General features: G+C 49.5%; 1 protein-coding gene across 1 annotated transcript in view; it reads right to left on the bottom strand.

Moving 5' to 3' along the window:
- LOC119974861 (serine/threonine-protein kinase Nek8-like) overlaps positions 1-14754 on the bottom strand; it is a 100958-nt gene that overhangs the window by 40537 nt on the left and 45667 nt on the right. The window contains exon 7 of the mRNA XM_038814176.1: positions 7522-7676. Coding sequence (XP_038670104.1) covers positions 7522-7676 — 155 coding nt within the window. The remainder of the gene's footprint in view (positions 1-7521; positions 7677-14754) is intronic.

Raw genomic sequence — 14754 nt, 5'->3', positions numbered from 1 at the left:
ATAAGGCTTTTAGAGGTTTAAAAGCAATCCCCATAAAGTTAACTTCAATTTTTTTCTGCAAACATTGGGATCTGAAATGTTACACAAAAGGTAGACGCTCAAGAATTCCTTTCATAAAGTGGAGGATACAGAGTGCCTGTCAGAGAATGCTTCCTTTGTTTTAAATCTTGACCTTCTTTTCTCTTTGAGCTTTCTAACTTGCCTGATTAATGTCTCGTGTGACTTGTGAAAATTGTACATCACTTTGGAAAGTGAGCCCAGCTCTAGTAATTTGAAGAAACTCCCAATGTGGAGGCAATTATTTCCTACCCATATGTTTGCATCTGGCCAGAAAATACTGGTAGATGGAGTGCTGCTACATGTGAAGGTGCAGGTGGATGGAGTGCTGCTACATGTGAAGGTTCCGGTGGATGGAGTGCTGCTACATGTGAAGGTGCAGGTAGATGGAGAGCTGCTACATGTGAAGGTGCAGGTAGATGGAGCGCTGCTATATGTGGAGGTGCCGGTGGATGGAGTGCTGCTACATGTGAAGGTGCAGGTGGATGGAGTGCTGCTCCATGTGAAGATGCAGGTGGATGGAGTGCTGCTACATGTGAAGATGCAGGTGGATGGAGTGCTGCTACATGTGAAGGTGCTGGTGGATGGAGTGCTGCTACATGTGAAGGTGCAGGTGGATGGAGTGCTGCTGCATGTGAAGGTGCAGGTGGATGGAGTGCTGCTACATGTGAAGGTGCAGGTGGATGGAGAGCTGCTACATGTGAAGGTTCCGGTGGATGGAGTGCTGCTACATGTGAAGGTGCAGGTAGATGGAGAGCTGCTACATGTGAAGGTGCAGGTAGATGGAGCGCTGCTATATGTGGAGGTGCCGGTGGATGGAGTGCTGCTACATGTGAAGGTGCAGGTGGATGGAGTGCTGCTCCATGTGAAGATGCAGGTGGATGGAGTGCTGCTACATGTGAAGATGCAGGTGGATGGAGTGCTGCTACATGTGAAGGTGCTGGTGGATGGAGTGCTGCTACATGTGAAGGTGCAGGTGGATGGAGTGCTGCTGCATGTGAAGGTGCAGGTGGATGGAGTGCTGCTACATGTGGAGGTGCTGGTGGATAGAGAGCTGCTACATGTGAAGGTTCAGGTGGATGGAGAGCTGCTACATGTGAAGGTTCAGGTGGATGGAGAGCTGCTACATGTGGAGTTGCAGGTGGATGGAGTGCTGCTACATGTGAAGGTTCAGGTGGATGGAGTGCTGCTACATGTGAAGGTGCTGGTGGATGGAGTGCTGCTACATGTGAAGATACAGGTGGATGGAGTGCTGCTACATGTGAAGGTGCAGGTGGATGGAGTGCTGCTGCATGTGAAGATACAGGTGGATGGTGTGCTGCTACATGTGAAGGTGCTGGTGGATGGAGTGCTGCTACATGTGCAGGTGGATGGAGTGCTGCTACATGTGAAGATGCAGGTGGATGGAGAGCTGCTACATGTGGAGATGAGGGTGGATGGAGTGCTGCTACATGTGAAGGTGCAGGTGGATGGAGTGCTGCTACATGTGAAGATGCAGGTGGATGGTGTGCTGCTACATGTGAAGGTGCTGGTGGATGGAGTGCTGCTACATGTGGAGTTGCAGGTGGATGGAGTGCTGCTACATGTGAAGGTGCTGGTGGATGGAGAGCTGCTACATGTGAAGGTGCTGGTGGATGGAGTGCTGCTACATGTGGAGTTGCAGGTGGATGGAGTGCTGCTACATGTGGAGTTGCAGGTGGATGGAGTGCTGCTACATGTGAAGGTGCTGGTGGATGGAGAGCTGCTACATGTGAAGGTGCAGGTGGATGGAGAGCTGCTACATGTGAAGGTGCTGGTGGATGGAGTGCTGCTACATGTGGAGTTGCAGGTGGATGGAGTGCTGCTACATGTGGAGTTGCAGGTGGATGGAGTGCTGCTACATGTGAAGGTTCAGGTGGATGGAGAGCTGCTCCATGTGAAGGTGCTGGTGGATGGAGTGCTGCTACCTGTGAAGGTGCTGGTGGATGGAGTGCTGCTACATGTGAAGGTGCAGGTGGATGGAGAGCTGCTACATGTGAAGGTTCAGGTGGATGGAGAGCTGCTACATGTGAAGGTGCAGGTAGATGGAGTGCTGCTCCATGTGAAGATGCTGGTGGATGGAGAGCTGCTACATGTGAAGGTGCAGGTAGATGGAGTGCTGCTCCATGTGAAGATGCTGGTGGATGGAGAGCTGCTACATGTGAAGGTTCAGGTGGATGGAGAGCTGCTACATGTGGAGTTGCAGGTGGATGGAGAGCTGCTACATGTGAAGGTTCAGGTGGATGGAGAGCTGCTACATGTGAAGGTGCTGGTGGATGGAGTGCTGCTACATGTGAAGGTGCTGGTGGATGGAGAGCTGCTACATGTGAAGGTGCTGGTGGATGGAGTGCTGCTACATGTGAAGGTGCTGGTGGATGGAGTGCTGCTACATGTGAAGGTGCTGGTGGATGGAGAGCTGCTACATGTGAAGGTGCTGGTGGATGGAGTGCTGCTACATGTGAAGGTGCTGGTGGATGGAGAGCTGCTACATGTGAAGATGCTGGTGGATGGAGTGCTGCTACATGTGAAGGTGCAGGTGGATGGAGAGCTGCTACATGTGAAGGTGCAGGTGGATGGAGAGCTGCTACATGTGAAGATACAGGTGGATGGAGTGCTGCTACATGTGAAGGTGCTGGTGGATGGAGAGCTGCTACATGTGGAGTTGCAGGTGGATGGAGAGCTGCTACATGTGAAGGTTCAGGTGGATGGAGAGCTGCTACATGTGAAGGTGCTGGTGGATGGAGAGCTGCTACATGTGGAGTTGCAGGTGGATGGAGAGCTGCTACATGTGAAGGTGCAGGTGGATGGAGAGCTGCTACATGTGAAGGTGCTGGTGGATGGAGAGCTGCTACATGTGAAGGTGCTGGTGGATGGAGAGCTGCTACATGTGAAGGTGCAGGTGGATGGAGAGCTGCTACATGTGAAGGTGCTGGTGGATGGAGTGCTGCTACACGTGAAGGTGCTGGTGGATGGAGAGCTGCTACATGTGAAGGTGCTGGTGGATGGAGAGCTGCTACATGTGGAGTTGCAGGTGGATGGAGTGCTGCTACATGTGAAGGTGCAGGTGGATGGAGTGCTGCTACATGTGAAGGTGCTGGTGGATGGAGAGCTGCTACATGTGAAGGTGCAGGTGGATGGAGAGCTGCTACATGTGAAGGTGCTGGTGGATGGAGTGCTGCTACATGTGAAGGTGCTGGTGGATGGAGAGCTGCTACATGTGAAGGTGCTGGTGGATGGAGAGCTGCTACATGTGGAGATGCCGGTGGATGGAGAGCTGCTACATGTGGAGTTGCTGGTGGATGGAGAGCTGCTACATGTGGAGTTGCTGGTGGATGGAGAGCTGCTACATGTGGAGTTGCTGGTGGATGGAGTGCTGCTACATGTGAAGGTGCTGGTGGATGGAGAGCTGCTACATGTGGAGTTGCAGGTGGATGGAGTGCTGCTACATGTGGAGTTGCTGGTGGATGGAGAGCTGCTACATGTGAAGGTGCTGGTGGATGGAGAGCTGCTACATGTGGAGTTGCAGATGGATGGAGTGCTGCTACATGTGGAGTTGTTGGTGGATGGAGAGCTGCTACATGTGAAGTTGCTGGTGGATGGAGAGCTGCTACATGTGGAGTTGCAGGTGGATGGAGAGCTGCTACATGTGGAGTTGCTGGTGGATGGAGAGCTGCTACATGTGGAGTTGCTGGTGGATGGAGAGCTGCTACATGTGGAGTTGCAGGTGGATGGAGAGCTGCTACATGTGGAGTTGCTGGTGGATGGAGAGCTGCCAAATGTGGAGTTGCTGGTGGATGGAGAGCTGCTACATGTGGAGTTGCAGGTGGGTGGAGAGCTGCTACATGTGGAGTTGCTGGTGGATGGAGAGCTGCTACATGTGGAGTTGCTGGTGGATGGAGAGCTGCTACATGTGGAGTTGCAGGTGGGTGGAGAGCTGCTACATGTGGAGTTGCTGGTGGATGGAGAGCTGCTACATGTGGAGTTGCTGGTGGATGGAGAGCTGCTACATGTGGAGTTGCAGGTGGATGGAGAGCTGCTACATGTGGAGTTGCAGGTGGATGGAGAGCTGCTACATGTGGAGTTGCTGGTGGATGGAGAGCTGCTACATGTGGAGTTGCAGGTGGATGGAGTGCTGCTACATGTGGAGTTGCAGGTGGATGGAGAGCTGCTACATGTGGAGTTGCTGGTGGATGGAGAGCTGCTACATGTGGAGTTGCTTGGAGCTGTGGCTCCTGATGCTTACTGCTGCCAATTAAGGAAGGAACATTTGGATCAGCAACAGAAAGTGACAAAGTTGCACAAGTTTGATTAGATTTTTTATGTTCATATGCATTCTGTTCTTCTCAAAGAAAGAAAATCTTGCATTTATATAGCCACTTTCATGACCGCAGGACCTCCCTATGCACTTGGCAGTTAATTAAGTGTTTTTGATGTGTAGATAATTTTGTGATGTGGGAAACACAGCAGCCAATTTTTAATGAAGTTCTCACATATAAGGTGAGGTGGTGACTGGTAGTATTGTCACAGGACTGATCATCCAGAGACCCAGGGTAATACTTTGGGGACTTGAGTTTGAATCCCGCCAAGACATATGGTTAAATTTGAATTCAATAAAAATCTGATTGTCCGAGCCCGTGGCGGGTCGGAGAATCACCGGGAAGGTGGGAAATTCCCGCCACGCCGCTCCGACGCCGGGACGTAGTTCTCCGGCGATCGGAGAATGGACCCCCACGCGGTTGGGGGCCACTGAAAGAGGCCCCGGTAGCGATTCTCCGCGGGCGACCTGCCAAACCCCCGGCGAGTTCCGCTGAGTCCCGCCGGCGTGGTTCCAACCTGGTACCACCCGCGGCCGCAGTGGACATCCTGGTGGAGGGTGGGGGGGGACAGGGAGATCTGACTCCGAGGGAGGCCTCCATGGGGGCGAGCCAGCAATCGGGGGCTTCCGATCGGCGGGCGCCCACGATCTGGAGGGGGCCTACCTCCTTCCACGCTGCCCGCCGTAGGTCTCCCCATGTTGCTTGGTGCCTGCGTGGGGATGGCAACCACGGGCATGCACCGGTGCGTGCAGGGTCGCCTTTCGGCACCGGAGCAGCGCGCAGCACTCCTGCGCCGTTCTGGCCCCCTGAAGACCGCTGAATTGCTGGGCCGGGGGCCCATTGACGTTGGCGGACACCACTCCGGTGTTCTCGCTGGCGTCAACACTTGGCCTGGATTTCCTAGATCCCGGCCCTGGAATTAAAAGTCTAATGATGGGGGGGGGGGCGGGGGGGGGGGGGGGGGGGGGGGGGGGGGTTCGCGGGGTGGATTCAATGGGAAATTCCATTGACAGCAGCTGGACCAGAAGATCCCACCCAGACCAGTAATGGGCTGCCTCCTGCAGCTGAGAAAAATGCCATGGGGGTGTGCACAATGTTCCCCCTCTCCACCTTACTCACGCACACCCATCTTCCAAGTTCAATCAGATCACAGAACCGTTCCACAAGTTCAACAATGAGCTATATAGTTAGATACAGATCCACAAAGTATAATTCCATCTAGTCGGATGGAGTAGAGTTTCTTCCCAGACCAAAATGCTGCTCCCGTTTTCACTTCTCCTGCCCCACACTGCGTCATCGAAGCCTGTCGGTGGAAATTGAATTAATTTGCAACATTGGATCAAGGATCGTTTCTAGTGACTAGATCCTCCATCCAGAACTGAGAACGAAAATGAGAGCTGCTCCCCTGCGGGGATTAACACCTCAGCCAGGATTTTAGTGGCACGCCATAGGTGTCAATGTTGCGGCCAATTGCTTGGATGCCAAGCCCATGAGGATGGTGGGACTGTGGCAGCGATTTTACCTGGTAGGGACCAAGTAAGAGGCCGCTGTGGCGAGGGCAGTGACTTGCCGCGCAGAGGTGCCAACTCAAATAGAGAATTGGCAGTTCTGCAGCCTCGCACCGGCATCACCGATAGAAGTGGCCACTGATATGGTTGAAAGGGGAAAGAGAGATGCTTCCATTTTGAGTGTTGGGGGGTGATGTGTTGGGTAAGCTGGGTCTGCGAGGACTGCGTTCACTGCAGCCGTGAGAGAGACAGGCTTCCAACACTTGAACTCTTAACTATCATACATACTTTAACTGTGGGTTGACACTATGCTGACTTGACTGGAGACCTGAGGCTAACCTGACCAGACTAACTGACTACCACATGGTGTTCGTTCTCGTTGCTGCTCACGAGCTCTGACTGTCTCAGAGGCTGCATCCCCAGAGAGCGGGAAAGCTGGTGCCCTCTGGCTTTATAGTGGTCGTGTCCTGTCTGGTGATTGGCTGCTGTGTTCTGTGTGTTCACTGGTCATCCTGTGTGTCAATCACTGCCTGTCTGTGCACCATCATATACCTGCGTGTATATTATGACAGGGGGAAAAAGTAGTGTTATGACAGGGCAGACAGGCTCTGCCGTGTGGAGCGGTGATCGAACCCTCCAGTGGTGGTGTCTGCACTATAGGGACGAACAGTGCTGCTGGTGGGCTGGTCCATGGACCACGTGCCTCAGGAATGCAAATCCCCCACTGGCAAGTCATTGGGAGGCTTCCTTGATGAAGCTGTTGGGCTCCTAATTTCAAAGCTGGTAAAATCCACAGAATCTCGACAGTGCAGAAGGGAGCCATCGGGTCTGTACCGACTCTCCGAAAGAGCACACTACCTAGACGAACTGCCCTGTCCTACGCCGTCGCCCCACTTAACCGTCACATCTTTGGACTGTGGGAGGGAACCGGAGCACCCGGAGGAAACCCACACAGACCCGGGGAGAATGTGCAAACTCCACATAGTCACCCAAGGTTGTAATTGAACCTGGGTCCCTGGCGCTGTGAGACGCCAGTTCCAGCGGCAGGATCCTAAAATGGCCATAAATAATTACCTTTATTAATTACAATTAATTACCTTAATTGATCACCTGCCTCGGGTCAGTGGGCAATTGAATTCCCTCCCCATGTACCTTAAACAGCCTTTTTATCATCTCTCCTGCTTTTCTACTTGTCTCCATAGGGTTGTTCATCTCACAGATTTAGACTCCATTACTTTCGAAACATAAATACTTGTTCATTTTCCTGTTTCACTCTCAGATACAATTAAGAACAGGAATCAAACAGCTCTCCAAACAAATTTTTTATTGAGAAAGACACTCCTGTTTTGGCTTCAATTCAATACTTTTATGTTGAATCCCCCAATGACCACCCGACAGGAATGGGAGAATGGGCTTATAAAATTGTTTTGGCATTCGGAATACTGCAAAAGAGAAAATCCTGGAGAATGGAAGTAACATTCATCTGAAACACTGTTTAGTCAAACTGCAGGCTAATAACTGATTATCAGAGACTGTAAGATAAATCTGCCGTTTATGTCCTTTCCCTTCATACGCTGCCTTGGCCCCGAGCCCCTGAACCGTGTGCTCATAAACTTTATTACCTGACAATAAACTTTCCTTTGAGTGCTTCCACCAGCTGGGGTCGTGAACGTGACTGCAGGTCCCCATGACCGAGCTGGCCTTTCGCATTGTTCCCCCATGTGTACACCGCTCTCTCTGCAGCTACTGCTACCATGTGATTGTCAGTTACAGCGACCTGGAAGGGGAGACAGAGTAATGAGAGGGTAACCTGCACATTAGACTTGTCTGCTTTGGAACCAGCACTGCATCAGCCCGTGCCAGGGCTCTTATTATATCGTGTTAGTTACCGCGTACAGAACGATGATCACAGGCCTGTTTCATGAACAATTAAACAACAGGAATGCAACATTCTCAGCGAGTACAGAAATAGTCAGGCAATGCATGTATAATGGCAACTGAATTGGGCAATTGCCCCCTGCTCTTCCCTCACCCCTGTGCCTGATACACACTCGCCGTGCTGCTCCTGTCCAGGTCCAGAAGCAGCAGAATTTACATATCGAGGGACCATTATCGGGTGATTAGAAAAGGTTTGGGTGCAGTGATTTTTTTTTTTAAGGTGACCTTCTCCCGAGGTAACCAGCCCACATTGGAGCAGATCATGAACTGATTGGCCAAAACTATCCCTTCCCCAACCTCGGGGTGCACGGTGCCGACTGTGGACAGAAGCTAAGGTTCCACCCACAGCCCCAGGAACCACAAGGGGCAGCATAGACAGATCCTCAGCAACCAAGGTCTTGTGTCTTTCAGGGCTTCTAGATGGTCTTTGCCAGGGGCGGCACGGTGGCGCAGTGGCTAGCACTGCTGCCTCACAGCTCCAGGGATACGGGTTCAATTCCACCTAACTTGCACATCTTTGGACTGTGGGAGGAAACCGGAGCACATGGAAGAAACCCACGCAGTCATGGAGAGAAAGTGCAAATTCCATACAGGCAGTCACACATGACTGCCTGTGTGGTGTTTGCACTTTCTCCCCGTGACTGCGTGGGTTTCTTCCATGTGCTCCAGTTTCCTCCCACAGTCCAAAGATGTGCTGGTTAGGTGTATTGGCCATGCTAAACTGTCCCTTCATGTCCAAAAATGGTTAGTTATGGTTACTGGGTTATGGGGATAGGATGGAGGCATGGGCTTAAGAAGGATGTTCTTTCCAAGGGCCGGTGCAGACTCGATGGGCCAAATGGCCTCCTCCTGCACTGTAGGATTTTTATAATTCTCTGATTCCCGGGAGTATTTTACACACCAAATTTACTATTGTTGAAGTGTGAACACTGTGGTTTTGTCGGTCAAGTCAGCTCACACAGCAAGTTTTCACAAAGGAAAGAGTGACCACGTGGTCCATTTTGGGGTGGTGGTGATAGAGGGGTGACCGGGTGGGGGGGGGTTGAGGGTTAGGGTTGAGGGTGGAGGAGTGGATTGGTTAAGGGAACTAGTACCCCAGGAGGTCTCTTAGTTCCTCTTCAAATAATAAAGCATTTTGTTAATTGACTTTGTCCCTGGGATGTGGGTGTCGCTGGTTGGGTCAGCAGTTATCACTCATCCACGAGGGCATTTAAGAGTCAACCCCATTGCTGTGGGTCTGGAGTCACACACAGGCCAGACCAGGGTAGAAGATTTCCTTCCCTAAAGAACATTAGTGAACCAGATGGGTTTTTACAACAATCGGTATTAGTTTCATGGTCACCTTTCGACTTTTGATTGCAGATTTTATATTATTGAATTCAAATTTCACCATCAGTCATGGTGGGATTTGAATCCGCGTCCCCAAAGCATTATCCTGGGTTTCTGGATTACTAGCTCAGTGACAATAACAGTGCTTCCCCGACGTGCCACGTTAGATTATGTGCTAACGCGAGGGTTGAGGGAACCCTCAACTTCTCATATCATTACAATATACTAGAAAAGGGAAAAGTGGAACACTTGGCTAATCAAGCAATATTCCTTATAGATTCAATCTCCAGAACAACCAGGCAAACCCAATATTCCATCAAAGCATTTTAATAATAACTCAGTTTGATTACTTCTGCTTTTAATAGACTGGTGCAGTTTGGTTAACAGAGGATTCATGATATTAGGGAAAAGAATACTCTCAAAGGGAAATTATTCATCATAAATTTGACAAAATGCAGGATTTTGATTAGATCTCACATCGGATGCCATTTTCCAAAGTGTTGCTCATTAATCTCCAAGATCTTGATCATTGGATGGTTAATTAGGAAGGGGAATTAGCATTGGACAAGGCAATTGGTGACATTATTATCCACATATTTCAAATGGATCCCATGCTTTTGTGGAGCTATCTAATGAATAGCCTTTCAAACGTGGAATCATTTCAATACTTTATTGCTCTTTTAATATGACTATTTATCTGGAAAAGGACAGGATTACTGTTCCGCTCACTAAAGTGAAATAAAATTAAAGTTAATTTTTGATGGATTGCAGCAGCTTTACCAGGATCTCTGCCCTGCTCTTCATTCAAGTGTTTTGAAATAACTACTCAAGTCAAAGGAGTGTTTATTAAAAAAAGATATTCATAATCAGTATTACTCACTGTCCTTCCACTTTCCCGTGATAACTGCCTGCACCTTCCTGAAGAAATCAGTTTGAATCGGTACAGTTATCATGGCACAAGCTGAACGTTGCCTTTATCTCACCTGAGGACATTCACATGGAACTGATCTACGCCAAACTGATTCACGCCAAAACATTGGTACCTGTGAGTATCATCGATCATTTGAGCTACTTCCAAGATGCATTTTCTGGAACAGTCTTCCACTCTTTCGCATAGCTCCACCAACAATGCAAAACAGCAGCTCACAAACATCCTGCAAGGATGTGCTGGCATAAATTTATGCCCCCAAATTTAGGCACAGCGTGGACTTAAGTCACCTGATATTGGTGCAACTGAGAGTTTGGAGTTTGTTAGCGTTTTTCTTCACAATGTGGACAAAAAGTGCTGAATCAAAGTGCTGCGTGTCTCGGTGCACCCGAACATTTTTGGACCTGCATCTGTTCAAAAGGGCCGGCCACCTGAATTGATGATCCCAGTGGGTATATCATCCCTGTTCTCCATAATAATGAAAGAGAAGGAGCAACGGAGGCATGGGTGAGACGCTGTGGCAGAACACAGCAGCCCACTCACTCCTACCCTCACTGGAGGTGCTGCATGTGAGTATGTTTTACAACTGTTTTTGTGTTTCAGTTTAGGCAAATGAGTTCCCACAGGCAAGATCGGCATGGGAACGGGCATAAATCCCAGCGTAATTTCTTCGCCAGTGTTATCCAAGAAATTCCAGCCCATTGTCAAATGAGGAAATTAGGAAATTGGTATCGACTGGCTACTGACCAGTGTGTGCGACTGACTAATTAGACCAGCTAGTGCAAGTGGCTTGGTAAATCCAATTAAACACCAACATTCAAACTCTATTGAATAGTGTTGCAGCCACATACTAAAGGAACTGCCTCGGCCGGCATTTTACGAAGTGGACCAGGGGTGTAATCAAAGGTATCATAAAATCCCTACAGAGCAGAAGGAGGCTATTCAGCCCATCAAATCTGCACCGCCCCTCTGTAAGAGCACTCTACCAAGGCCCACTCCCCAGCTCTATCCCCGTCACCCCATCTAACATTTTGAACACTGAGGGGAAATTTTGGCATGGCCAATCGACCTAAGCTGCACAGCTTTGGACTGTGGGAGGAAACCGGAGCACCCGGAGGAAACCCACGCAGACACGGGGAGAAAGTGCAAACTCCACACAGTCACCCAAGGCCGGAATCGAACCTGAGTCACTGGCGCTGAAGGAAAAAGCAAATGCAGCAATTAGAAAGGTATCAGCTTACTGGGCATACCCAGAAAAATGTTCAGGAAACTGCAAAGCAGCATAGAAAGATAGAAATAGTGTGGCACCAAGGCCAAGCTGGTTTTGGACAAAGAACAACAGATCAACTGTCTGTGATGGAGCACAATAACCATTGTTGCAATAACTTCATAGATATTAAGCAGCAATGAAGAGTTACATTTCTGCAGCATTATCACATTATTAGCGATTAATTTTAAGATAAGCCAAGAAATTAGTGATGGTGACAGCCGATGACCATTTACTGGAGGTGTTAAAACAGCAGTCAGGAAGTAGGCTGTTTATTTCAGACTGAAAGAAACACGAGTGGGGTTATTTTGTCCCCGCTTTTTGCTGGGGTGGGTGGGTGGGCGGTGGAGTATTGAGGGGGAGACCTAAAAAGGATTTCACACCGCTGGGATTTCCCTGCTGGAATGTCCCTGTTCGTCCCCTCCCTCGCCAGTGACATAATGGGGTTCTCACCATGCAATGACGGGGACCCAATTATAATACATTTAACATATGCTTACTGGGCCTTCCTGCTGTATCACCATCCCACATAGGGAATTCATCGCCCCTTCCCCTCCCCCAGCTGTGTATCATCCCCCTCACTCCACCTATGGCAATCCAGCATTCTGATCTGAATCATCAGGAGCCAAATGGATGTAAGTGGCAACCCTGGCAACCCTGTGGCCCATCACCGGGGAGATGCATTTGTAGGCAGCATATTGTGAGATTCTACAGATATCACCATCAGGTCCTTGGAAGGAGCTGCAGCTGACAAAATTCAGGGGTGTGGTGACCTTGGTGACCACTGACTATGTCTGCACACTGGGTCCACTTGGAAGGAGGCCTTCAACCCGAGACAGTGCAAATGTCAGCAGAAATCTGAGGGGAAACCTGAACCTTCGGAGACATGGGTGTTGAGCCATGTTCAGAACGCCGATCCTCTGCCTCTCTACCCTGTGGTAGGGGTACCGCCTCTTGCAAGTTGGAGCTCTGCCTTTGTCCCTTCCGTCCTGTGGGGTAAGGCTGCACGCTGACCCTGCTGGTGCTGCTTTTGCTTCTCCTCATCAAAGGCTCAAGGGAGGGCTGCTGAAAAGGCGGATCCAGCCTAAAAGAAAACTCCACGGAGGCAGAGAATGATCTGTAATGCCATGGAAACCATGTCTGAAGCAGTGAAAGCAAGATTAGCCGTGTGAGCAAAGGTTTAGGCTTTTCACATATCAATTGCTCAGTACTGCCAATCTCCTCTGTCTTCTTGGAATGACCCATTTCTCTAACCAGGGAACATAGAACATAGAACATAGAACAGTACAGCACAGAACAGGCCCTTCGGCCCTCAATGTTGTGCTGAGCCATGATCACCCTACTCAAACTCACGTATCCACCCTATACCCGTAACCCAACAACCCCCCCCCCCTTAACCTTACTTTTATTAGGACACTACGGGCAATTTAGCATGGCCAATCCACCTAACCCGCACATCTTTGGACTGTGGGAGGAAACCGGAGCACCCGGAGGAAACCCACGCACACAGGGGGAGGACGCGCATGTGTACTGGGAGTTAAAGACTCAATGTGTGAGTGAAAATATACTAATTTGGTTTGATTTTCTCTATTCTTTCAGTGGGCCTGGGCATCACTGACAGCGCCAGCATTTGTTGCCCATCCCGAGTTGTCCTTGAACAGCGCCTTGTTCGGCCATTTTGGAGGCCAGTTAAGAGTCAACTCCATTACAGTCGGTTTGGGGCCACCAGTAGGTCAGACCGGGTAAGAAAATCAGATTTCCTTCCCTGCAGGACATGGGTGAACCAGATGTGTTTTTGCAACAATCGCTGATTGTTTCATGGTCACCATGATTGAGGCTAGTTTTCAATTCCAGATTTTATTCATTGAATTTAAATTCCACGAGTTGCCGGTGTGGGATTTGAACCCATGTCCCCAGGGCATTGGCCTGTTGTCTGGATTACTCGTCCAGCGACATTACCATTTATTGCATACCCAAGTATGTCCCCAATGGGATTACTGTGCAATAATAAATGAGTTTGAGTTAAAAGCAGAAGTCAGTTCATTGCTGCCGCTTTACTAACACATTGACATGTTTTGATGTTTTAACCTCCCACACACACTGAGTCCCACCCTAACCTGACAGGTTAACATCCCCGCAGTATCTGGTGTTTACATTTGCTGACCAAATATGCTCCAAGAGATCTCAGGGAAAATAAGTAAATCCCATACATGGTGTACAGCAAGTTCACTGCAAACGGTAGAGTAATAGTTGACTGAAATAGCAACCTGTGATTGAGTTCAAATCCAACAGCAGCAGGTTGACGAACTGAATTGAAGTTAACTAGTAACTCGTGCACTAACATCTGGAAAATAACGAACCACAAAAAGTTGTAACTAAAAACCCAATCGGAGGGTGGCACAGCGGCACAGTGGCTAACACTGCTGCCTCACAGCGTCGAGGACCCAGGTTCGATCCCAGGACACTGCCCGTGTGGGGTTTGTGCATTCTCCCTGTTTGGGTGGGTTTCACCCCTACAACCCAAAGATGCGTAGATTGGCCACGCTATATTGTCCTTTAATTGTAAAAACGTATTCAAAAATTAATTCATTACTTAAAAATCCAATCGGTCCACCAATGTACCTTTAGAAATAGAGACCACTATTCAACGGGAAAATTTATAAAGGTTATTTGTGCGCGTTCTGCGCGTTTTTCGCAACAGCCGCACTGGCGAGAATGATGCCCGTGTTCAACGACACTTGCTGAAAATGAGCTTTCATAAGCTTCTTCGAGACTCGCTGTCTCGCTGTCCGATTTGCCAAACTTGCACATCAGCATCTCGCCGCTAACAAGGGGGCACTGCTTTTAAACGCTCCCTCACCACTCACTCCCTGTCAGCACACAAGCGTGGCAGCGTGTCCTCGCTTTGGGGATTCCAACCTGGACAGGCTTCTCGTGCTGTGGATGAGAGACAGGACATCCTGTCCCCCAAGGGAGTTGCTGGATCAGCAATGCTACCTGGGAGGCTCGGGCAGCAGCTGTCCGTTTGGCAGCATGACCAGGGGGGACCGCTGACCAATGTTGGAAGGAGACCAAAGACTTGCAAGGGTAAATAACCACCTTTCCCCTGGCATCAGGCAGATGGAATACAATGTTGACAAATGTGTGGTTATCCATTTTGGTAGGAATAACAGCAAAAGGGATTATTATTTAAATGATAAAATATTAAAACATGCTGCTGTGCAGAGAGACCTGGGTGTGCTCGTGCATGAGTCACAAAAAGTTGGTTTGCAGGTGCAACAGGTGATTAAGAAACCAAATGGAATTTTGTCCTTCATTGCTAGAGGGATGGAGTTTAAGACGAGGGAGGTTCTGCTGCAATTGTATAAGGTGTTAGTGAGGCCACACCTGGAG

This window comes from Scyliorhinus canicula, chromosome 12 (genome assembly GCF_902713615.1).
Source record: "Scyliorhinus canicula chromosome 12, sScyCan1.1, whole genome shotgun sequence".
Taxonomy (NCBI): Eukaryota; Metazoa; Chordata; class Chondrichthyes; order Carcharhiniformes; family Scyliorhinidae; genus Scyliorhinus; species Scyliorhinus canicula.
Note: the sequence above shows the minus strand (reverse complement) of the source record. Positions and strands in the feature narration are given on the sequence as shown.